The sequence below is a fragment of the Papaver somniferum genome, chromosome 5, assembly GCF_003573695.1.
Source record: "Papaver somniferum cultivar HN1 chromosome 5, ASM357369v1, whole genome shotgun sequence".
NCBI classification, from domain to species: Eukaryota; Viridiplantae; Streptophyta; class Magnoliopsida; order Ranunculales; family Papaveraceae; genus Papaver; species Papaver somniferum.
The window spans coordinates 13128103-13153284 of NC_039362.1; the positions used below are offsets into that span (position 1 = coordinate 13128103).

The 25182-nt window shown below is 35.0% G+C and overlaps 1 protein-coding gene and 1 non-coding gene across 2 annotated transcripts; one reads left to right on the plus strand and one right to left on the minus strand.

Moving 5' to 3' along the window:
• Positions 1-3712: 3712 nt before the first annotated feature.
• Positions 3713-5635, minus strand: LOC113277278 (probable glutathione S-transferase). The gene is made up of 2 exons (XM_026526411.1): positions 5256-5635; positions 3713-4191 (listed from the first exon to the last, which is right to left on the minus strand). The coding sequence occupies exons 1-2, from the start codon at positions 5577-5579 to the stop codon at positions 3847-3849; spliced, it is 669 nt and encodes a 222-aa protein (XP_026382196.1). The 5' UTR covers positions 5580-5635; the 3' UTR covers positions 3713-3846.
• Positions 5636-7753: 2118 nt separating this feature from the next.
• Positions 7754-7835, plus strand: TRNAS-AGA. Its single transcript has one exon. It is a non-coding gene; the product is annotated as a tRNA-Ser (tRNA).
• The last annotated feature ends 17347 nt before the right edge of the window (positions 7836-25182 follow it).

A 25182-nucleotide genomic window follows, 5' to 3' on the forward strand; every position in this document is an offset into this window, starting at 1 on the left:
CAAAAATGCCCTTAATATTTAAACCGGATATTACAATGATTTCATGTTTCTTGGATTCGTATCTGATTGAAACGATCTGAGAATTTTGCACACTATATCTTTTTTAGAAATAGTCTTTCCAAGAGAGAAAGAGGCATTAACTATCTCAGAGAGTTTAATATGAAACTCTTAAAAAGTGTCGTTATCATCCATTCGAAGGTTTTCTCAATCAGAAGTGAGAGTTTGAAGTCTAGCTTCCTTTTATGATGTGTTACCTTCGAATACAATCTGAAAGTTATCCCAAGCTTCATTTGAAGTTTGGCATGTTGATACATGATGTTGCAGATCACGACTTACATCATGTATAATAGCATTCAAACCATCTGAATTCTGCTTAGCAAAAGCCTTTTCTTCTTTTGCATAATCCACTAAGCGTTTAAACTCAGTTTCCAAATTTTCTACTTTCGGGCGATTATAACCATCAACGACTAATAGCCAAGTATTGAAATCTCGTGATTGAAGAAAAGATCTCATAGCATATTTCGACCATAGATAGTTTGTTCCGTCAAATCTTGGCGGTATGTTAACTGAAATCAATTCATGTGAACTCGAGTTCATTTCTTATAGGTTGGATCGTACCAAACACAGATTGTAAGATCGTTTCGTGTTTGCCTGCTCTGATACCAATTGAAAAGACGAGGGTACCCAAATACACCACAATCTTTAATTAATCCACCTATAAGTCCTCTTACCGAAAGTGATTCTCTATGACAAAGTCGAGACAGTACTACAAATCGGTATTCACACTTTGTGTGATTGTCTATAGATACGAGATCGAGACAATACGACTACCAAAGTGTGATTACTTAATAATAGGTTCGGACTTAACCAAACTCTATAGGATCACTATCAAGTAAAGCGGAGTTAACGTTTGTGTATTTTACTTCTAATTATAATAATCAATTATAATTGCGGAAATAGGAAAGTAAAAGAAACAACAAAATTTTGTTAACGAGAAAACTGCAAATGCAGAAAAACCCCGGGTCCTGGTCCAGAATTGAATACTCTCAGAATTAACCCGCTATACAAAATCTAAACCAACTTCCTATAGTTGAGACCAAACAACTACCCCTAGTTCACTTAGTTTCCTCGGTATCCCTGCGCTTCCGACTTCGATGAGTGCATGCACTAGAACAATTCCTTTGGATCGTATTCCAAACAGTAATGGAACAACAAATCTATTTGGTAACAACTCTATTGATTCTTTAAGATAAGATATCTCAAATCATATGCAAAGGATCTTCCGTTTAAGCTAATAAACTCCTTTGACCGGTTAGATCAATCCAATCTCTATTACCAAAGTAATAAGATTCGGATTTGTAACAATCAAAATATATCTCAAGAGAACTATTAGGCGTTAACGCAACTATCAATTGAATAAATCCGATTCCAGTTGGATCCCAGGCGATCAAGGTTTTTGCAATACAAAGATATGAGAAACCAATAAGAAATATTCTCCGTCTTCAAATCTCCTTTAATCTTCAATTAAAACCTACACAACACCACTTGAATCTCTTGTGATCAATCACGCATAGAACGGAGTCTGTTAACAATGGATTATCACAGATGTCTTTAGATCTACAAACAGTTCTAAAGATCCTGTAGATACTTCGATCTAGTTTGAGTGAATCTTATATCAGAAGAGAAGATTCTCAAGAATAAACAAACTAGGCGCAACCAAAGTTTCAACAACCGTTAGTCAATCAAATCAATCGAAAACTAATGACTGTGCAATTATCTAGTTTCCCATCAACAGTACTCGTAGAGCTTCTGGAACCCACAGAAGTCTTTAAACGAGTGATCGTAAGAGATTTCGCCTAATTAGGGTACTTTCCTCTCCGATTAGACGGCTCCACCAGAAACAACAAAAAGATGAAGTTTGCCTGGCTCTTATGATAGTTTGCTAGAATTGCAAATTTAGATATTTATAGACCAAGGATGTTTGGACACCAAGGAATGTCCAAAACCGAAAGTATTCTCAAGATATGCAATAAATGCCCATTCAGTTTTCATAATTCCAATAAATGCTTTGTCCAATATTTCCCGAAATCTCTCAATAAAAAATCTCCAATTACTAAATGCACATTATTAATTTTTATTCTCTAGAGATATGCATTTAATTGCTGGTAATTAAAGTATATAAAACTAATAACCTTAATTAAAATATTCTTCATTTATTTCGGTCTGGGATCTCCTTAAGTACTAAGGAATATATTTGAACAATAAAAGATAAGAGTTATTGTACGTGTTCAAAGAATGTTGACATCTCTTTTTTGTAAATCCTCTTTCATATTTACAGTCTTGGACTCGATTATACCACACTTCCAAACAAGTTTAGAATTGGTTCATTTGTATTCCAAGACAACTATGTGATTGATCAAATATCAAATTACATCCATGGGTCCAATCGGTTCTACCGATCACTAGGATCGGTTATACCCTAATATGGAAGCACTTGTGATCGGTCACACAAGTTACCAGGACCGATTACATCAGTTACCTGGATCAGTTACATCGATTACCAGGACCGGTTACCATATACACATGGTATTGCTTGTGATCGGTCACACCAATCACTAGGATCGGTTACACCAATTACTAGGACCGGTTACACCAATTACAAGGATCGATTACACAATTCTCTGTGATCGGTTACACCAATTACTAGGATCGGTCACACCAATTACAAATATCGATCATACCATCTCAGATGATTACTTAGGATCGGTTACACCAATTAATCAAAACTAGTCATACCAAATCATAAGTCAGGCATTTTTATTAGTTGTACCAAGATACATAAAAAAGTTACGATCGGTTTTACCATCTCACACATATTGGTAATCCAAATATTTGTAATGAATATTCGTACCAATAAGCCTAGCGATTTCCCTTTAGATTCATCAAACAAGTTCATGAATGTACTTTCTTTAAACAAATGTGAAATATTGTTTCCTAGGATGAAATCTTCACCTTTACCCATTCACATAATCATAACATCATTCATAAGATTATGTCGATGTCATATCTACGAAGTTCAAAAGATAATCGTTATACTTCGCAGTCCAATTCCCTAATACTATGATCATATGATCATGTCTCACTACTAGAGTAATATATCCATACACAGCTTCGCAGTTATGTTTTCAGTATAGCACGACTTGAAAGATACGTTAGGAATGAAACATTTCAAGTCAATATTACTAACCTCAAGAGGAAGGATGATGTCGTCGTTGTAGTTCATTACTTCTTCACGCTCTTCAGGTCTACGAGTAATACTTGTATGTCTCAACATTCCTAGACTTTCTAGTCTAACCTAAACGAAGTTGTCTCTAGCACATAATCAAGTGACTCTTAGATGAGTTTTACTCACTAAAATATGACAACCAAACTTGACATACCAACGCTTGGTGGTTTCAACCGAGCTATGTTCTAACACAAGTCAAAAATAAATTCCAAAGACCAGGATAAATTTCTTCGAAAAGTATCTACGATCCCCATGTACAGTAGGTTTCACACCTTGGAAGTGCGTGGGTATTTCAGCATAGAAGCCCAATGCCAAAAGATTGTGAAATGGACAAACAATTGTGCATGGAGAAGGAGAGTGTTTCTGAAACACTACCTGATCAAGCAAAGGCATATGGATTGACTTTACACTGTTTGAAAAGCTTGGGGTTCCAACTCAATAATGAATAAATAGTACTCCTTGGCTGGATCAAAATTATAAAAATGACCCCAAATGGCTCATATCTAAAATTTTAATTCATACATTGTTTGTGTCTGATAAAAAAAGATGACCTACGACAGTCATAAGGTAGTCTGTCTGAAGTCCAACATGGCTTGATATATCTTTTTCGGTTCAACAAGCGACTGAAACACACTTTCTTTCTTCATACACTTTTTTGCCCAATTCATTAACTTTGGACACTCGGTTTCTACACTGAACTTTCCAAACATCTCAAGAGGATAAAAATAACAGTACAAGGGAATCAAAGCCACATCCACAAACCCCATCTCTTCTTCACCACTGAAATAAGGCTTTTCTCCAAGCTCTTTTTCTATCACCTTCAAGCAATCTATAAACTCTTTACTAACTTTATCTTGTTCTTCTCCGCTACTCATCCACACCTTCTTCGCACTTCCTTCGTATATCTGTATATTAAGTTTTTTAAGATAGTCGTTATCGATCAAAGGAAAAAAAAAGTAAATATGAATGTCAAAACTTAAAATAGACTGGTTCTTTCAACCCAATATTGCCTTTGTTTCTGCAAAAGTGTTAATATCATTTTTTAGAAGAAAACATTCTTCTAAAAAATAGGCTAAAATGAAAAGTTATAAGCCATGTTTGGTAGAATTTATGATTATAGTAGATAAACAAACAGAGGAGGGATCCCCTCACACTTTTATTCTCACACTATCTCACACCTTCGACGTAATTTTTGCAAATAGAAACCAAACCGTAGCGGATTTGAACCTAATATTTTGGGGATATGTTCCTCTTACAGACCTCGAATTTCCTACTGAAAATGAGCGTATTCCGAGATGTATAAAACCACCATCTACTACTTTGAAAATGAGCCTTTGAAAATCAACTGATTTTTAGCCATTGAAATTAAGATTGGTAAATCGTGAGGCTTTCCAGTTCGAAATGTGCCCACTTTTGGTATGCATGTAGAACTTGGTAAGAGGAACATGACCCCAAGATATTAGCTTCAAATCTGTTACGGACGGTTTTTATTCACAAAAATGACGTCCAACGTGTGAGAATAAAAGTGTGAAGGGATCCTTCCTCAAACATAAATAGATAAATGATTTTGATAGAATCATTTCTATGATAAATTTTCACAAACCCCATTTTTAAATAATAGATTATCTTAGAAAAAAGACTTTCAAAAAGGAGAGGAAAGTACGAAAACCTATGATTTTTTTTTCTATCTTATATTACTTTTTTTTGTCTTTCTATTGATATTTTAGAGAAAGTAAGAACAATTTTTAAAAACAATTTTTTTTCTATTTATGGTCATAATTGATTATGATAATTTTTAAAAACAATTCTTTTTCTATTTATGGTCATAATTATTTTTTCAATTATGATTAAAATAATCAATTGTTATAAATTTTAACAAGCATTCATATAATAGATTATGATTAAAATAATCAATTGTTATAAATTTTAACAAACACAAAAGCATGGATTATGTTAGAGAGATTTTTACCTTTGCATCTACATATGCAGCCCAAAATCTAGCGACGCCTCGCTGGTAAGCATCACTGGGCAAAAGAGCAGGGGACTTGTGTTTCCAAACTTGATCAATATATTCAAGAATTAAGAGTGATTCACAAATAGGTTTCCCGTTATGTATCAAAACAGGAACCCTTTTGTAAACCGGATTCATTTTCAAAAGCAAAGGGCTCTTTACAAGAATGTTTTCTTCTTCTATGCACTCATATTTGATTCCTTTTTCTGCTAAAGCAATTCTTATTCTCATTCCATAAGTACTTCCCCAAACATCTAAAAGAACCACAACTCCGTCCTCCATTTTAATTTGTCTCTTCTTTTTCTTTCTTGGCTTGAACCTGTGATGTAGAAGATTACTGTAAGTGTTTGTATAAATGTTTAAATAAGGGTCGTCTCCAATTTTAAATTCAAGCGGTTACCTCATTTAGTGTCCAAAAGATTTATAGGGGCCACTGCTTAGATTTCACACGATAGCATTTGAATTTTCTATGTTAAATTTTGTTTTGGAGAAAACTTCCATTTTTTTTACGTGTTTTTTCCGATCGACTTTGTTGACTCTCTTTCCAATGACAATGACAGTCAGCAGCCAATACTATGCTTTGGTCTAAGATTTATCTAACGTTAGGGTTTGGTATCTGGACCAGACGTTGACCTACGTTGACTGTTTTTGACTGTTTTTGACTGGTCCTTAATGATTTTATAAAATAAAAATATTGTGAAAATGACGAGTTTACAAGCGTACCCCTTGAGGTGGGTTTATTCCCTGAAACAAGGTCGAGAAGAAATAAAATAAGCACTGCCTTGATTCAGTGAACATATATAAAATAAATTAGGGTTTGCAGAGATTAGAGTTGGGTTTTGATGGAGGAGATCAGAAGACTTGAATTAACACATCCGTTCGTGTTTATTCTTGATTCACTGCATCATCCATTCCACCATTTCAGTTCATTCATTCATCCATCACTATAATCAACAACAACAACATCACATTCCCAATCTGAACTCCAAACCCATTCTTCACAGCACACCGATTATAATTACCAGCTTCATTAATGTACATCTCCCACTATCAATTTCTTACCCAAACTCACCATCGACAGCAAACCCATTTTTTCATACAGAACTCAAGCAAAATCACCATTCTTATTCACTATCAAATCCCATTAATTTATGAACAACACCAGATCCCCTTTTCACCAACCGAAATCCCTAGAAAAAAATCATAAAAAACAACCAATTTTTATCGACATCACAAATTAGGGCTTTAATAAAATTCCCAAATTTTCTGAGTTCTCAATCTAGGGTTCCCAAATTGGTCAATTTCTGTACTAATTTCTAAGAAACCGAAATTGAAGGTGTCAAGAAATAGGGCTCAATCACATTTCTATCAAAAATTAAGAGAAAGGAAACAACAGAACATCAAATTTTATAAGAACAAGGTTTCTATGAAGAGCAAGAGAAACATTAAGACGAACTGAATCGAGTTTTATAAGAACAGATGGGAGATGGTCACAAAGAGTTTTGTTGGTGATGGCTGAGAAGAACTCGAGCTCGCAGTGGTAGTTTGATTGATGGCAGGTAAGAATGATGAGATTGATGAAGAAGACTGGAGTAGTTAGAAAAATCAAGGGAAGATGAGTTGGGTTTTGAGTCTGTGATTGAATGATGAAGCTTTCAAGCAGGGTCTGTTATATTTCGAGAAGGGATTTGGTGGTGGTGATATTTTTTGTTTTTCTTTTGAGAGCATGGTGGCGGTGATGGTATAGATAGAGAAAACGAGAGTTAAAGTGAGCAAATTTAAGGTTACTTTAGTAATTTCTTATAGTAGTTTCCCTTTATTTCTATTTTCTTTTTATTTATTTATTATTCAAACATTTTCTATAAAAAAATTAACATTTAACCGAGTCAATTAGAGTCAATGTCCAGTCCAGGTACCAAGCCCTAATGTTGGACAAATGTTAAACCAAAACCTAATATTGGTCAAAATCTGAGTACTAAATTCTAATTATTCCAAAAATTTGAAATTAGCCGAATACTTAATACCCGCTAGCCAAGGCTTTGCTATCGAATACTTCACATCAGCAGCATTTGATAACCAGCCTTGGCTCTTTGCCATTTCATCAAAAGATGTCATGGAGGTTGATATTCTCGAGAACGTGGCTACCTTAGTGCTTGATCTTACTGTAGAGTTTTTTTTTTCTAAGCAATTATTGAGCAAAATGAACACGAGTGCTTGTTTTCCGATAATAAACCGCAAGAATCAAACGTCTTTTTTCGAGCTATGAAATCTAATATTGGTAGCTAGCAATTTGGGAATAGCCGGAAGGCTAAGACGAATTAAAAATACCATCCAATATCACGAGTTTCTTTTTATAGAACTTTCATGGACAACGTTTCCCTTGCTTCTTACTATAAATTATCTCCATTATTGAGGGAAAACGGTATGTTAGATAAGATCCGAGTTCAGTTCATCAAGTGGACGTGCCGGAGTGGTTATCGGGCATGACTAGAAATCATGTGGGCTCTGCCCGCGCAGGTTCGAATCCTGCCGTTCACGTTTTTTTTCTCATTTTCATTTTCAATTACGGTACATATCATGTCCAGATGGTACTGACCAGGGTTTGACTCGCTAGATATTCCTACTCCCTCCGTCCCACTAATAAGCGACCTAATTACTTTTAGATTTTGTCCCACCATTGAGTGATCTATATCATTAAACAAGGAGATATTCCTAAAATTATCCTTTTAATTGATTATAAGAAATATAAGAAATACGCATAATTCGATAGTCATGTTTATATTCGCTACGTGGGTGTTTTAAAATACTTTTCAATGGTACGAAGTTTGCGAACATCTGTGGTTTAGTTTGAGAGATAAATCATTTCAAAATTTCACTATTTACTATCCATAAAGGTATAATTGTAAAAAGTGATTAAAAATATTTTTTTTCCTTGCTTGCCTTAAAAATTGTGCCAACTTGAACTAGGTCACTTAATAGTGGGACGAAGGGAGTATGAGTTATTATAAATTTTCTCTTACTTTAGACCAAATCACAAATACACTAATAGTTTTAAGTCAAAAACCAAACATGGAAGGTCTGAATTCCTCTAAAACAATTGTCATCGCTAGCTTATCATCACTTTAAAAAAAAAACTACTAACAGTTAACTACATTTATCCACAATGAAGTCAGCTTATAACAAGCTGGTGGAGATAAAAAGAAATCTCAGCACTAATACAACTGTTTCTAATGCACAGTTTGTTGGATTAACTTCAACATAGAAGTCACTAACAAGCTGGTTCGGACAAGATTAGGAAATTTATGTAATCCTAAGGGAATTATAAGTCATCTAATTCTAAGAAAAGGAAAGACATGTAATAAGGTAATAGGACTAGGAAAAGGAATTCGTAGTTCTATATATATATGATCACCAAAGTTGTGGTTGATCATATGAGCAAGATTAGAGCTTGTGTTTAGTTTTGAGAGATTTTCTAAACATCATTAAAGAGAGTTGTCTTTATATAAGCTAAGTTTTATCTTGCAGTTGCCATTAATTGGTATCAGGGCTTGTTTCTGAGCCATGGAAAACGAAACCACCATTGTGGGTGCAAAACAGTTCACGCGACCATCAATACAAGTTCCAATCCTCAACGCCACAAACTACACAGTATGGGCCATGAGAATGAAGGTACTGATGAAAATCTACAAAGTTTGGGAAATAATTGATCCTGGTACATTGGACCCAGACAAAAACAATGTTGCCATTGGATTACTCTTCCAAGCAATACCAGAATGTCTTGTTCTACAAGTTGGTGAACAGGAAACTCCAAAGAAAATTTGGGATGCAATAAAGGCACGTAATCTCGGAGCTGATCGAGTTAAAGAAGCCCGTCTGCAAACCTTAATGTCTGAATTTGAAAGAGTGAAGATGAAAGACACTGATACTATTGATAGCTTTGCAGGAAAGCTATCAGAGATAGCCTCAAAAGCTGCGTCACTTGGACAATCCATTGATGAAGATAAACTGGTAAAAAAGTTTCTCAATAGTTTACCAAGATCCAAGTATATTCATATCATAGCTTCTCGAAAAAGTCTTAGATTTAAAGAAGACTAGCTATGAAGATATAATTGGAAGATTGAAAGCATATGAAGAGAGAATCCTTGATGAAGAAAACAATGGAGAAATTCAAGGAAAACTCTTGTACACAAACTCTTACCAACAAAACTCTGCGATAAGAGGAAGAGGTCGTGGAAGAGGTGGTAGAGTAAACAGAGGCCGAGGAAGGGGAGGAAGGTTTAACTCACAAGATAGAACAACAAGTCAGAATGATCAAAACCAAGGGAAAGAAAAGAAGGATAGATCAAACATTATTTGTTACGTATGTGATAAACCAGGACACTTCTCCTCTGTATGCCCTGAAAGAATACAAAAGATGGAAGAAGCAAACAAGGGAAGCAGATACAGCTCTTTTCATGCACGAAGTTGTATTCTTAAACGAAGGGAAACTAATACCAAAGAACTACGAATCAAAGGATGGAGAAGAAGGAATCTGGTATTTAGATAATGGAGCCAGCAATCACATGACTGGTAAGAGACACTACTTTTCTGAACTCAATGAGAAAATCAAAGGACAAGTGAACTTTGGGGATGGATCTTCTGTAGAAATTGAAGGGAAAGGATCAATTCTATTTCAGAGCAAGACCGGAGAACAGAAGCTTGTCACAAACATCTACTTCATCCCAAACTTACAAAGCAACATTCTAAGTTTAGGACAAGCTACAGAAGTTGGACGTGATGTAAGAATGCGACAAGATTATCTAACAGTTCATGACCCAAGTGGAAGACTTTTAGTTAGAGTCTCACGCTCACAGAATAGACTCTACAAGATAAATCTCATGATTGGAAGGCCATTGTGTCTGAATATGAGACTGGAAGATCAGACATGGAAGTGGCACGCAAGGTTAGGACACACAAGTTTCAGAACCTTAAAAACTATGTCTCAGAACAAGATGGTTCGAGGGATACCACAACAAAACGGAGTGGTGGATAGGAGAAAAAGGACTCTAATGGAGATGACAAGAAGTTCTTTAAAGGCTATGCATGTACCTAATTATCTATGGGGAGAAGCTGTACGACACTCCACATACCTGATAAACAGGATACCTACGAAAGCTCTGAAAGACATGACTCCAAATGAAAGTTTGCGAAAGAGAAAAACCAAACATAGATCATTTAAGAGTGTTTGGTTGCAAAGCATATGCAAAAGTTGATTCTGCAACTCTTAAGAAACTGGATGATCGATCTCAGACTCTTGTGCATCTAGGAATTGAGCCTGTATCCAAAGCTTACAGATTATTCAATCCAACAACGAAAAGAGTAATAGTGAGTCGAGATGTGGTATTCGATGAAAAAGCAAACTGGAACTGGAAAGAAACTAAATATGGACCAAGTAGGGATCCAGGAATGTTTCACATGAGATGGGGTCAAGTAATTGATGAAGGTGAAGGACCCATAATCATCAATACCAATGGAAACAATGATGTTAATCAAGAAAAAGAAGAGAATAATGAAAACACTGAGAATAACGAAGAAGAAGAAGAAGAAGAGGAGATCGATGAAATAACTCAACCCATTCCACTGCGAAATTCAACAAGACAGATACAAAAGCCACAGTATCTGGAGGATTATGTTCTTCAAGCTGCAGAAGAATGTGGGATTGTGCTACTTTCTGTTAATGATGAACCAAGGAATTTTCAGGAAGCAAAGGTCTTGACTAAATGGACACAAGCATGTCGAGAAGAAATTATTTCAATCAACATAAACAAGATTTGGTTTCTAGTTGATAAGCCAGGTGGGGTAAAAGTGATTGGTCTTAAGTGGATCTTCAAAATAAAACGAAATGCTGATGGTAATGTCAAAAAATATAAGGCAAGACTTGTATCTAAGGGATACGTTCAAGAATCAGGCATAAACTTTGATGAAGTTTTCGCACCAGTTGCTAGACTAGAGACAATTCGTCTCTTAATAGCAGAAGCTGCATCAAACTCATGGGAAATTCACCACTTAGACGTTAAGACAGCATTCTTACATGGTGAATTACGAGAAGATGTGTATGTTGAACAACCAGAAGGTTTTGAAGTAAAAGGACAAGAGCATAAGGTTTATAAGTTATCAAAAGCTCTATATGGTCTAAGACAAGCTCCTCGAGCCTGGAATACAAAGTTAGATCAAATCTTAAGAGAAATCAGATTTGTTAAGTGCTCTAAAGAAACATCATTATACAGAAGAGAAGAAAAGGGAACGCTTCTTGTGATTGCAGTCTATGTAGATGATCTATTTTTTGACTGACAACTCCCTTAAGGTGATCAATGAGTTCAAGAGAGAAATGTCATCAAAGTTTGAGATGTCAGACCTCGGAAAACTCACTTATTACCTTGACATAGAAGTCCATCAAGGAGTAGATGGGATTCAGATTAAACAAGAAGCTTCTGCAAGGAGAATTCTGAAAGAAGCAGGACTTGAAACTTGTAATCCAACTAAGATACCAATGGAGTTTGGACTTAAAGTTTCAAAGGCACAAGAAGAATCTAAGATTGATCCAACGAGTTATAGAAGAAATGTTGGATGCCTTAGATACTTGTTACACACAAGACCAGACTTGATTTTCTCTGTGGGAGTAGCAAGCCGTTATATGCAGAGTCCACGCAAGTCTCATCGTGATGTAATAAAGCAGATATTGAGATATCTAAGAGGAACAATCAGCTGTGGATTGAAGTATGGTCGAGGAGGATCAAAAGGAATTGTTGGGTATAATAACAGCAGTCATAATATTGACCAAGATGATGGAAAAGGTACAACTGGTCATATATTTTATCTAGGAAAAACACCTATTATATGGTGTTCACAGAAGCAAGACATTGTAGCCCTCTCATCCTGTGAAGCTGAGTTTATGGCTGCAACAGAAGCAGCTAAACAATCAATATGGCTTCAAGAACTGTTGGGTGAAATCAAAGGAAGAGAACCTGAAAAAGTTCTCATCAAGATTGATAATAAGTCTGCAATTGCACTCACTAAAAATCCAGTGTTTTATGGGAAGACGAAACACATTCACAAAAGGTATCATTTCATACGAGAATGTATCGAGAAGGAGATCATCAACGTTGAACACATACCAGGAACTGAGCAGAAAGAAGATATATTGACAAAGGCATTAGATCGGATCAAGTTTGAAGAAATGAGACAACTGATTGGAGTACAAGATATGTCACGGGTAAGGTTGAAGATTAACGGGGAGAATGTTGGATTAACTTCAACATAGAAGTCACTAACAAGCTGGTTAGGACAAGATTAGGAAATTGATGTAATCCTAAGGGAATTAGAAGTCATCTAGTTCTAAGAAAAGGAAAGACATGTAATAAGGTAATAGGACTAGGAAAAGGAATTCATAGTTCTACATATATATGATCACCAAAGTTGTGGTTGATCATATGAGCAAGATTAGAGCTTGTGTTTAGTTTTGAGAGATTTTGTAAACATCAATAAAGATAGTTGTCTTTATATAAGCTAAGTTTCATCTTGCAGTTTCCATTACAGTTCTGGCAGAAATTGTGGAAACTCAATACTCTCCCACGCATTAAACAATCCATCTAGAAATGTATGAGTGATATAGTTCCTTCTAATGAACGTATGGATAGGGTCTTAGGATACTCATTGAGATCTATGCCCTATGTGTAAACAAGAAGTTGAGACTACTAAACATATTCTGTGTGATTGTAACTTCTCAAGAGCCGTTTGGTTCTCAATTCCAGGGGCTAGAAGGAGTATGCAAGATACTAATATATCACTGTAGGACTGGATCAGAGGATGGTTTAATAATGATATGTGTCAGATTGATGAAGATTGGATTGTAAAGATGGCTAACACTATTTGGGAAATTTGGAAGGCGAGGTGTAAATGTACCTTTGAGAGTATAAAACCAAACCCTATGGTGGTTATTAAATTGGTCCAAGACTTAAACTTTTTAACTGGTAGCTCTATGCTTGTTTCTAGACAGGTAGTCTTAAGTACCACAGATCCTGTGATTCAGAAAAGATGGATACCTCCTTCATCTCATTTCTTTTCAATCTGCTGTGATGCGTCTTTTAAAAAATATGTTGGATATAACTCAAACTGAACATGGACTAATAATGCGTAATTTTGCAGGAAGCTTCATACAGGGAAGATGCAGGCATGCATATGGACTCCTGGGTGCGGAAGAGGCTAAGTGCGAGGGTTTACTACAAGCTTTGATTTGGGCAGAGGAACTAGGAGTGCAATCCTGCTGTTTTTGAAAAAGCGGGGGTCTAGCAACCACACCCAATATTTCGGTTAGAAATCTGAATAGACAAACTCCAATATACTTTCAAGAGAATCAACTGGACAGTTAGACTCAATCTAGAGAAAAGTATATCAAAGAGTTTTATATCTCTATCTCTCAATTCAATCTGCAATCAGCAAATAGGAATTTGCGAGCCCGATTGAATATAAAAGAAATAACTTGAATGTACCAAAGACCAATGTTCAAGGATCAATCAATTTCAATCAACAACTAAAGGTTGGATTTACCAATTGAATGATTCAACGCACAACTTGTGATATTTCAATTATATAACAAAATATAATGCGGAAAAGAAATAACACAGACACCAGAATTTTGTTAACGAGGAAAACCGTGCAGAAAATCAAGGACCTAGTCCAGAATTGAACACCACAATATGATTATCGAGGTAGTCAAGCTTAAAGATGAAATGGTCAAGACTCAATCTAGCTATCAGAAGATCGGGGAGATCAAGTATTGCAGAAGATGAATTCAAGTTTCCAAGAATAAAATATCTTGTGTGATTTAGATAGTTTTTTAGATAAGAGCTTCTCCAATGGTGGTTGTGTATGCTTCCTAGGTGGCAACACAAACAAGACATCCTCATTCCAATTTTTCCTTAAGTTTAGGAAGTAAAAATAATTCATCTCCAATGGTGTTGTTTGTGATTTTTTATGTATTAAATGTAAATTTCATTCTTAGTAATTTTTAGATTTTATTATAGCTAAAAATGGTTATTTAATATATTAAAATTAATTTAGGTAAGCAAAAGCTTACTAGGATAACTTGACATTGTCAAGGTGAATGTCTAAAACTAGACATTCACCTTCACAATGTCTAACAAAAATTAAGCCATGTCATCTTCACATTGATTTAAGAAGTTGGGGTTGGAGATGAATTTTAGGAAAAATGAATGTCTATCCTATGTGGACTTAGACATTTATCTTCATATACAATCCATTGGAGAAGCTCTAAGAAAAATATCTAATCTGTATTTTCTATATAGTAGTTAATTAGGACATATATTATAGTTTATTAAGATATATTCTCAAGAATAAGATAATATCTTAATTATTTTTCTATTCACTTTATTAATAGAAACTCTCAATATAACTGTAGCCATCCCAGTATCATAAATCTGGAGATCACTAATTGCACTTTAAGGGGTTTGTTCATGAACGTAAGTCGAATTGACCGAACCACGTTAGTCATTTGTTCATTCTTTTGTTTCGTAATCAATGATCCCTCAGTACCCATAATTTATTATGTTTCAGTGCGACGAGACCCGCTCAAAATGCTTCCGCTACAAAATCAAAATCTCTATTTTATCAATGTTATCAATTAGTCTTTAATTTGTCGAACATCTTTGTCATAGATCATCAAAGATGTATTATTCAACTCATTTTGTGGTTGTTCATTCACCACTTATAAGGTTTATTAATTATTAGCTTTATGCTAGAATATATTTTTCGGTTTCTTTTTTGACACTGCTATTCGTCACATAGATTGTGATTTCATGCCAACAATTTTACTCACCACATTGGTTTTAATGATTTCACTAAAACACACATTTTTTTCACCATATGGTTCGACGATTGATTTATGTTCTTTTAATGGGTTTCTGGTAGGTTATAAACCTACTATAAAATACCGCGAGCGCACGACGTCTATAACGCATACAATGGAAAATACGGGTCGATCCTACGGGGAGTCGGATTTGTGAAACTAAATTTCTAAAATCTAATTTTACTAATTTAAATACAAACAGGTTGTCGATATGACTTGATGAGTTTTATGAAGTTCACCTAGAAAGCAAAAATGCAATTGAAAATAAGGGTTTCAAACACTTGATAAAAGGAACCAGGGTAATTAATCCACTACATAACCTACACTAGAAATTTAGCTAATAAAATTATTCTTGCTCCTTATAAGGGATAGATGTAAAGATTCAAGTCTGACGCATACCCAAGGTGATCTCATATGGACAGTTTAATCACAACTAATGTATCAATCCCTAGAATTAGTTGACTTATTACAGCAAAACTAATCACAGATAACAAATAATCGATTAAGCATGATTTGATGCAACAACAAATAAGTACTCTAACAACCTAGGATGCATGACATACAAGGTGAAAGTTATGTATTGTAACACAAAGATTAAACATACCCTTAATCAATTCAGCACAACAAAAACAATAACAGTAGCATGTATAAACCAGCAGTAGAATAAGGGTTTCATCTCAACCCTGAGAAGAGAATTTTGGAACATAAGAAGATTAAGATTAAAACCTGAATATTACTATTGCAACTTGCACCGGCTACTCCGGTCTTTCCCTGAAAATACAGACTCCTCACCCTTTATATCAATTTTCCCCTAATCCCATCAAACAATAAAATAAAAAGTGGTACTAGACCACTAGATACAACTCACTATGACTAATTCATAGTACTGTGTCTTCAATTGTTCTCTCCGGTATGGTGTCTGCAGAGAAAACATATCTTTTCCTCTTTTTTTCAATCAAGCTACCCTACCTATTCCTAGGTTAATGGTTCTGATAACAAAAATGAAATTGAGTTCAGATTTTGGAAATGGGAAAAGGCTAATAGACAGAGTATGTGAAATAGGTAGGGAAGAATAGCTTTGCCGGTGGTGATGGTGGAGGTAAGGGTTTGACAGTAGAGAGGTATGAGAAAGTCTATTCGGTGGTGGTTTGATCGAGAGACACAAAAATTGGGAAGACAAGTTTGATTAGGGGTTTAACTGGGTGTTAAACACACATACCTAGGTATACAAGGGTGAACTTCTGTTAGATTCCTTTTTGACAAGGGAAAATATTGCGTAGGCCCAAAAAAAATAATATTCTCATTGTCAGGCTCACAATTAATTTTAGGTACCGTGACACCCATAATTATTTCCGTGACACCCATAATTATATGAAATTATTGAAAAAGTATGCATGACGGATTATGCATCCGCATGACGGGTTATGCATCAGGGGTATAATTGGCAACGCAACTTGAATATAACATATCTAAAAATTCGCGCCTTGGAATTCTACAAATTTTATATCGTTGGAAATCTTTTTAAGAGAGCTGTGCAACGAGTACAAACAACAATATCAGATTTTTGTTTTTCACGAATAAATCAGAGGTGATCATCATTTTAGGCAAAATTTCGAATATTGACTACATAACCATTATGCAACCACCAAAAAAGATGCATAACACATTCTGCAGATGCATAACGAATTATCCAACTATTTTCTCGACTGCATAACAAATTATGCATCTGCATAACAAAGTTATGCATTTATAACAAGTTATGTAACCATTGTTTTGGTTGATTTTAGTGTGTACATAAAAAATTGATGCATAATGCAGTATGCATCCATATTTACGGATGCATGTCAGGTTATGCATCTATTTTTTCGATGCAAAAAAGATTGTGCAACAATTTTCTCGATGCATAATGCATTATGCAGTCATATTTTCATGACTGCATAACATTATGTAGATATTATTGTAGGTGCATGACAAGTTATGCAGCCTTTTTTTTTGTTGGTTTCTATACTAACAAAAAAGTAGCTGCATAACGTATTATGCAACCATTTTTTGGACTACATAACAAGTTATGCAACAACTTTTGTAGATGCATAATAGGTTATGCAACTATTTTTATATATGCATAACATATTATTCAACCCTTTTTTATAACTGCATAATCCACTAGAAAAAAATAAATTTACAAGAATCCTTCGACCACAAAAAAATGATAAGTCTTATACAAGATTACAATTAACTATAGCCAAATCCAAACAGTGTTTATTTGCTGCCGGAACCGTTGATGCATGATATCATATTCACTCCTTATTATGGATTAACGTGGATCGATCAAGTTATTCATGCAATAGCCAACGCTAAATGATAAACCCTGATGAATAATTGGAAAATACACGGGTTTATATCATCTCATTAAGAGATTCACGAAAATCACACAAAAGAAATAAAAGTTGGAATTTGATATTAAACGTGAGGTATCAGGTGAATTGACCATACAAAAATGCTACTCTCATACATGTATAAAGTGTAAACAAAATGCAATGTGCATATGTGATGTGCCCATTCCATCGTACCTCAGGCCGCACACAAAACCAAAATTCATAAAGCATATTCCAGTTTGTGCTACTTAAATCACTTACGTCGCTGAAATTCAAGAAAGTTCAATAATCGCGAACCCCAAAAAATACATTATAAGGCTTAAGTATATATTTCAGTACTGAACATCTAAAACCATGTCATTCACTGACCATAAGGGCCACCCATGAAGATCTCATACAATTAGCTAGTATCTTTACAGATTTACTTACAAAGGATCCTGCTAAGCTACTATGCATACACTTTATAGTTAGTAAAAGAGATGCTAAGTAACAACTGAGTCGCAACTTTCAAGCACAAAAAGCAAAATAAGGAGTTCAAAATATATGAATCCTAAGAATCCACCTTACCTTGTTGTATGTTGTTCTTCCCTTGCTTTCAACTTTCTCACGGACTGAAACCATCACAACCACAACAAAAGATATTACCGGATGTCCAACAAAGCTTAATGAAAACTCCAAAAGATTTTCATTTCACAAAAAATTTCTTCATAACCATAATCAACAAATAGGACTCATACTTCATACTGAATTGACGGAGTCCCCCGACCGTTTTTATCACCTCTTGCTGCCACTTGAACTCTCAGCCTTCTTCTTTCCATTACATATCAAATCCACAAAACATCAAACTGGGGCCTATAATCCAATATCCATGTAAATTCGACAAGACAAAAAAATGAAACAAGTCACGGTTCTTCACAATAATAACATAGGAAACACCAAAATAATTAGAAACAACTTCATGGGCGTGCACAAGCATACAATAATTCATTAGCAAACCAAGTACTAAACTATTGAAAAATTTCAACATTTGAATCCTAATCTAAATTCGCAGATACCAGGACTAAAATTCGAGGATTCTCCGGTTCCAGCTTGCTACATCGCTAATACACGCAACAAACTAAACTAAAAATCCGAATTAGTTCTTCATCTACCATAAATCTTCTAAAACCACATAATCAATCATCACAAGGCACTCAATCAGAGATCTGGGTCCTTGGTTTAAGTACCCAAATTCGAGATCTAACCATAAACTATACTACAAAACAAAAAAACGCAGAAAAAAAAGAAAAATCTTAATCAGAATTCACTTCCATGTAAATTTCTCAATGGACTTCGAATGCCCTAAGAAATCATGATGGAATATTGATTCACTCTTCAATCGACGAAACAATCAGAAAGATCTCAATCTCGATCTCTCATTTGCAAATTTCCTCTTCAAAACACTTCCGGTTCAGGGTTGTCTCTCGGAAAAAAAAATGAATTAAAAAGGAAGGTTAGCTTAGAAACGAAAAGAAAAGATAAAAGCAGAATTTCGAAACTTTGGGTTTCAGAGAAAAATTTTCACCGAAAATGGGTGCGCGCATGAGGTTTTATGACGGTGGGTTTGTGGGTGGAAAAAGTGAGGAAAATGGGTGTTACCGTAGTTTTCACTTTTGACAAAAAGGTGAGCAACACCATGATTAAAACACTTCGGTCGATTACTTGGAATTCTTAACCACTATTGTTTTAGCTCGGTCCAATATCCCGACACATTTTTGTTAATAGGTTTCGTGCATTGTCGTGCAATATTTTCAGTTTCCGCAATACTTCGACCGACCATATTCTCCTTATCCTCCTACAAATACAAGACAAACAAAAAATATCAATATTTACAACAATGTGATTATTCATAACTCAAGACGCAAAATGCAGAATTTGGTATAAAATAGGACATTAAAGCACTTGAGTTGTGACAAAAGACAACAAAATGATCAAGAAATATGCATTATTGGCACTGATCAGTGTCCAAGTTAAACACTTTTATTCTCTCCGTGTTCAACTTGCAGGTATTTTAAAATATGTTAACCAATATGACTATTGAGGTAGTCAAGCTCAAGATGAAATGGCCAAGACTCAAGACTCAATCTAGCTATCGGAAGATCGGCGGAATTCAATCATTAAATCAAGTTTCCAAGAATAACATATCTTGTGTAATTCAGGTAGTTTTCTAGATAAAAAAAGAACGCGCGAATGGGGGATAGTTGAACTAATTGGGGGATATAAATTACTTCCCCCAACCAATAGTGTCCGCTAAGCAGTGTTTTTTGGGGGAGGAAATACTAAAATACCCTTCCATCTAAATTAAAATTTAAAACTAAAAATCAAAATCAAAATCAAATCCTAACAAGTTCTTAAAAATAAGTTAAATTGAATTGTTGTTGAGCAAGAAGAAGAAGAAATGGCTTCATTGAGAAGGTACATGATACCCAATCATATTTAAAGTGTTGTTGTTGTTTTAAAACTTCGTTTGGGTTAGAATGATAAACTCAGTTTCAATCCACTCCTGGCTTGTGTTCATGATGAATACCCTACTGTTTTTTGTGCCGGCATGGTTTTTAGGATGAATACCATGCATATACTAGTGCCGGCATGGTTTTTAGGATGAATACCATGCTGCAACTGAGTGCCGGCATGGATTTTAGGATGAATACCATGCCGGTACGTGCCGACATAGTATTTTATGATGAATACCATGCCGAAACTTGTTATTTCAGACAGATTTTTTCTGTATATTTTTGTCCTCAATACTGTATTAAGCCGCTACAGACATTATCCTACTACCAATGACCATCAGACTGGACTGTAATTGAAACCTAATCAATCTCATACTGCTTCAAGGTACATTTTTGCTCCTTACGTCTCTGATCACAGCAGGATACTACACACTTGATTCCCTTAGCTGATCTCACCCACAACCAAGAGTTGCTACGACCCAAATTCGAAAAGACTTGATAAACAAATCTGTCTCACACAGAAAAGTCTATAAGAATAGATAAATCTGTCTCCCATAGAAATACCTACGAGTTTTATTCCATCTTTTGATAAATCAAGGTGAACAGGAACCAATTGATATACCGGACTTATATTCCCGGAGAACAGGATAGAAATATCAATCACCTCACAATAATCTTAATTATATGGTAGCTAGACAAGATATTGTGGAATCACAAACGATGAGACGAAGATGTTTGTGACTACTTTTTATCTTGCCTATCGGGGATTAAATCTCGAGCCAATCTTAAAGAAGATAGTACTCAAACACGATAGAAACAACAAGATCAGATCACACAACTACAGTGAACATCACAATCCCAATGAAGTCTTCAAGTCGTTAACCTACAGGGTTTCGTGAAAAACCTAAGGTTAAAGGAGAATCAACTCTAGCTTATACAACTAGTATCACACATGAGGTGTGGGGATTAGGTTTCCCAGTTGATATAGTTCTCCTTTATATAGTTTTCAAATCGGTGTTTGCAATCTAAGTTACCTTCGTAACAGAGCATTCAGTATTCACCGTTAGATGAAAACCTGATTAGATTCAAGCTAATATCATTTAACCGTTAGATCGAACTTAGCTTGTTATACGCAAATGAAATGTAACCTCATTTAGGTTTAGTAACTGTACATAAACGTGTACACCATGTTGGCTCAATCGTAGTTAGCGGAGGTTAGCTATATGAACACTCTCATATCAACCTTATTCATCTTAACCATAACTAGTTCAAATGACTCAAATGAAACTAGTTAAAGAGTTGTTCAATTGTTATATTCTCATAGAAGTATACAAGAACACAATTGAAGCAAAATCGGTTTGATTCACTCAAATCAATTCATGAACATTATATCCACTGTTTGCAAAGAATGCATTCCTTAATATATAAATGTATTAGTTCATGAGCCAACCGATTTTAGAACTTTAACCACTCAAATATGCAAACGGGTACGCATACTTAAGTGGCCGGTCGTAGTTTGGGTTCGCCAGTTTGCGAGATGGTACGCATACTTAGTACACTTCCAAAACCCAACAGAAATTCCCGGACCTATACCTTACACAAGTATGCGTACCAGTATGTGTACTTGGTACACGAAATTTCACAACTTCAAGTACGCATACGGGTATGCATACTTTAGTTTCGGTCATGGATTACATATATGAAGAATGCACAATATGTTTATAATCCAATGATGGTTAAGTATTCTAAACTCTTATTTCAATCATTGAAACTTTCTTAGAGGATGACAATAGCCGTTTTCACACAGTATTAGCATCAAAGCAATTTTCAAGTTATTGAAATAATCATAACGAAACATTTCAAGTCTACACCAAATGATTGTATCACACAAATCATGTAAGATATTACTCGGCGATTTTCACATGATCAAGATGAACTTGATTGAAACGAAAGCTTACCAATACATATTCCGAGAAATATGTAAGCGAGTTAAACTCATATCGAAATCTCAAATGTGTATAATAGAAAACTATATTGTAACACGACTTATGTCTCAATATAGGAGATAGAATAGAAATAGATTTTTCAAGTGATAGATGAGTTTCAGTCTCCACATACCTTTTGTTGATGAAGTTCCACAAACTCGCCTTAGTAGTTCTTCGTCTTCAATTGATGAACTCCGTGAAGTATAATTCTCAACTACACAATCTATCCTAGTCTGAGACATCTATAAGTAGACTAGAAATCAAGACTTATAGTTTTGATCACTAACTTTGATAAACAATCTTGAGATAACAACACTTGCGAGTTCGACCGAGCAGTGCTCTAACAGTTTTGAACTCGATGCAAGGCTCATGGTAGATGCATTCAATAAGGATTACAAGATTCCAGCATGAGAAAACCAAGCTTTAATCTTAGATATTATTACTAGATTGAAAAATAAACCTCTATGGACATGTAAGTTCATTAAGAGGGAGTGTAATAAGCCTGCGCATAAATTAGCAAGGCATGCAAGGGATTTTAAAGTTTCAAAATGTTGGATTAATTATCCGTCAGGCTTTATTGCTTCTGCAATATTGGAGGATGCAAACATTGTTGGCGGTTATCCTGATTAATGATAAATCACTCTGTTTGCATATTAAAAAAAAAAAAAAAAAAACTACATTTATCTACTAGTAGTATCTAGAAGACTTCATCAGTCCTGTGTGTACCACGAGGAGGCACTTCTTAGACACTTTTACTATTCTGCAAATTCTTAGACCATCCTAAAGCACCTGAAAAGAGTAATTGAAAAGTTAGAGATATATGAATCCATCAATAAAATTTCTCGGGGCAAAGTAAATAATAGTCTAACATGAAAAAAGATCGAAGGTCCATCTAATATTCATTATCTATCAACTCACAATAAAAAAAAGGCAATCTTCCCTCGATATTTAGATTAGATAGTGAATGAAAAAAAATGAAATTGATATCACAAGGTAAACTTACTCAGGATTTTAACAAGATCAGGATTTTCTTAAAAGTTGTAGGAAATTTTAGCAACATCTCACTAAATTTTCCCATCCGTTCCTTCGATTGTAAGTCTTGTTCAGTTGAATCACTGGCAAGTAGCACTTTCTCACGGACCGAGTCTTGTTACTCACTGGCAAGTAACAACTGAGTCGCAACTTGCAAGCACAAAAAGCAAAAGAAAGAGTTCAAAATATATGAATCCTAAGAATCCACCTTACCTTGTTGTATGTTGTTCTTCCCTTGCTTTCAACTTTCTCACGGACTGAAACCATCACAACCACAACAAAAGATATTACCGGATGTCCAACAAAGCTTAATGAAAACTCCAAAATATTTTCATTTCACAACAAATTTCTTCATCACCATAATCAACAAATAGGACTCACATTTCATACTGAATTGACGGAGTCCCCCGACCGTTTTTATCACCTCTTGCTGCCACTTGAACTCTCAGCCTTCTTCTTGCCATTACATATCAAATCCACAAAACATAAAACTGGGGACTATAATCCAATATCCATGTAAATTCGACAAGACAAAAAAATGAAACAAGTCACGGTTCTTCACAATAACAACATAGGAAACACCAAAACAATTAGAAACAACTTCATGGGCGTGCACAAGCATACAATAATTCATTATCAAACCAAGTACTAAACTGTTGAAAAATTTCAACATTTGAATCCTAATCTAAATTCATAGATACCAGGACTAAAATTCGAGGATTCTCCGGTTCCAGCTTGCTACATCGCTAATACACGCAACAAACTAAACTAAAAAGCCGAATTAGTTCTTCATCTACCATAAATCTTCTAAAACCACATAATCAATCATCACAAGGCACTCAATCAGAGATCTGGGTCCTTGGTTTAAGTACCCAAATTCGAGATCTAACCATAAACTATACTACAAAACAAAAAAAACGCAGAAAAAAAAAGAAAAATCTTAATCAGAATTCACTTCCCTGTAAATTTCTCAATGGACTTCGAATGCCCTAAGAAATCATGATGGAATATTGATTCACTCTTCAATCGACGAAACAATCAGAAAGATCTCAATCTCGATCTCTCATTTGAAAATTTCCTCTTCAAAACACTTCCGGTTCAGGGTTGTCTCTCGGAAAAAAAATGAATTAAAAGGGAAGATTAGCTTAGAAACGAAAAGAAAAGATAAAAACAGAATTTCGAAACTTTGGGTTTCAGATAAATTTTTCACCGAAAATGGGTGCGCGCATGAGGTTTTATGACGGTGGGTTTGTGGGTGGAAAAAGTGAGGAAAATGGGTGTTACCGTAGTTTTCACTTTTGACAAAAAGGTGAGCAACACCATGATTAAAACACTTCGGTCGATTAATTGGAATTCTTAACCACTATTGTTTTAGCTCGGTCCAATATCCCCACACATTTTTGTTAATAGATTTCGTGCATTGTCGTACAATATTTCTAGTTTCCGCAATACTTCGACCGACCATATTCTCTTTATCCTCCTACAAATACAAGACAAACAAAAAATATCAATATTTACAACAATGTGATTATTCATAACTCAAGATGCAAAATGCAGAATTTGGCATAAAATAGGACATTAAAGCACTTGAGTTGGGACAAAAGACAACAAAATGATCAAGAAATATGCATTATTGGCACCGATCAGTGTCCAAGTTAAACACTTTTATTCTCTCCGTGTTTAACTTGCAGGTATTTTAGAATATGTTAACCAATATGACTATCGAGGTAGTCAAGCTCAAGATGAAATGGCCAAGACTCAAGACTCAATCTAGCTATCGGAAGATCGGCGGAATTCAAGCATTACAGAAGATCAAATCAAGTTTCCAAGAATAACATATCTTGTGTAATTCAGGTAGTTTTCTAGATAAAAAAAGAACGCGCGATTGGGGGATACTTGAACTAATTGGGGGATATAAATTACTTCCCCCAACCAATAGTGTCCGCTAAGCGGTGTTTTATAGGGGAGGAAATACTAAAATACCCTTCCATCTAAATTAAAATTTAAAACTAAAACTAAAAATCAAAATCAAATCCTAACAAGTTCTTAAAGATAAGTTAAATTGAATTGTTGTTGATCAAGAAGAAGAAGAAGAAG

Excerpts from the sequence above, each read along its gene's own strand:
- LOC113277278 (XM_026526411.1), bottom strand. The coding sequence starts at position 5,579 with ATGGAGGACGGAGTTGTGGTTCTTTTAGATGTTTGGGGAAGTACTTAT. Across the intron at positions 4,192-5,255 it reads CTGCATATGTAGATGCAAAG|ATATACGAAGGAAGTGCGAA; the intron begins GTAAAAATCTCT and ends CTTAATATACAG.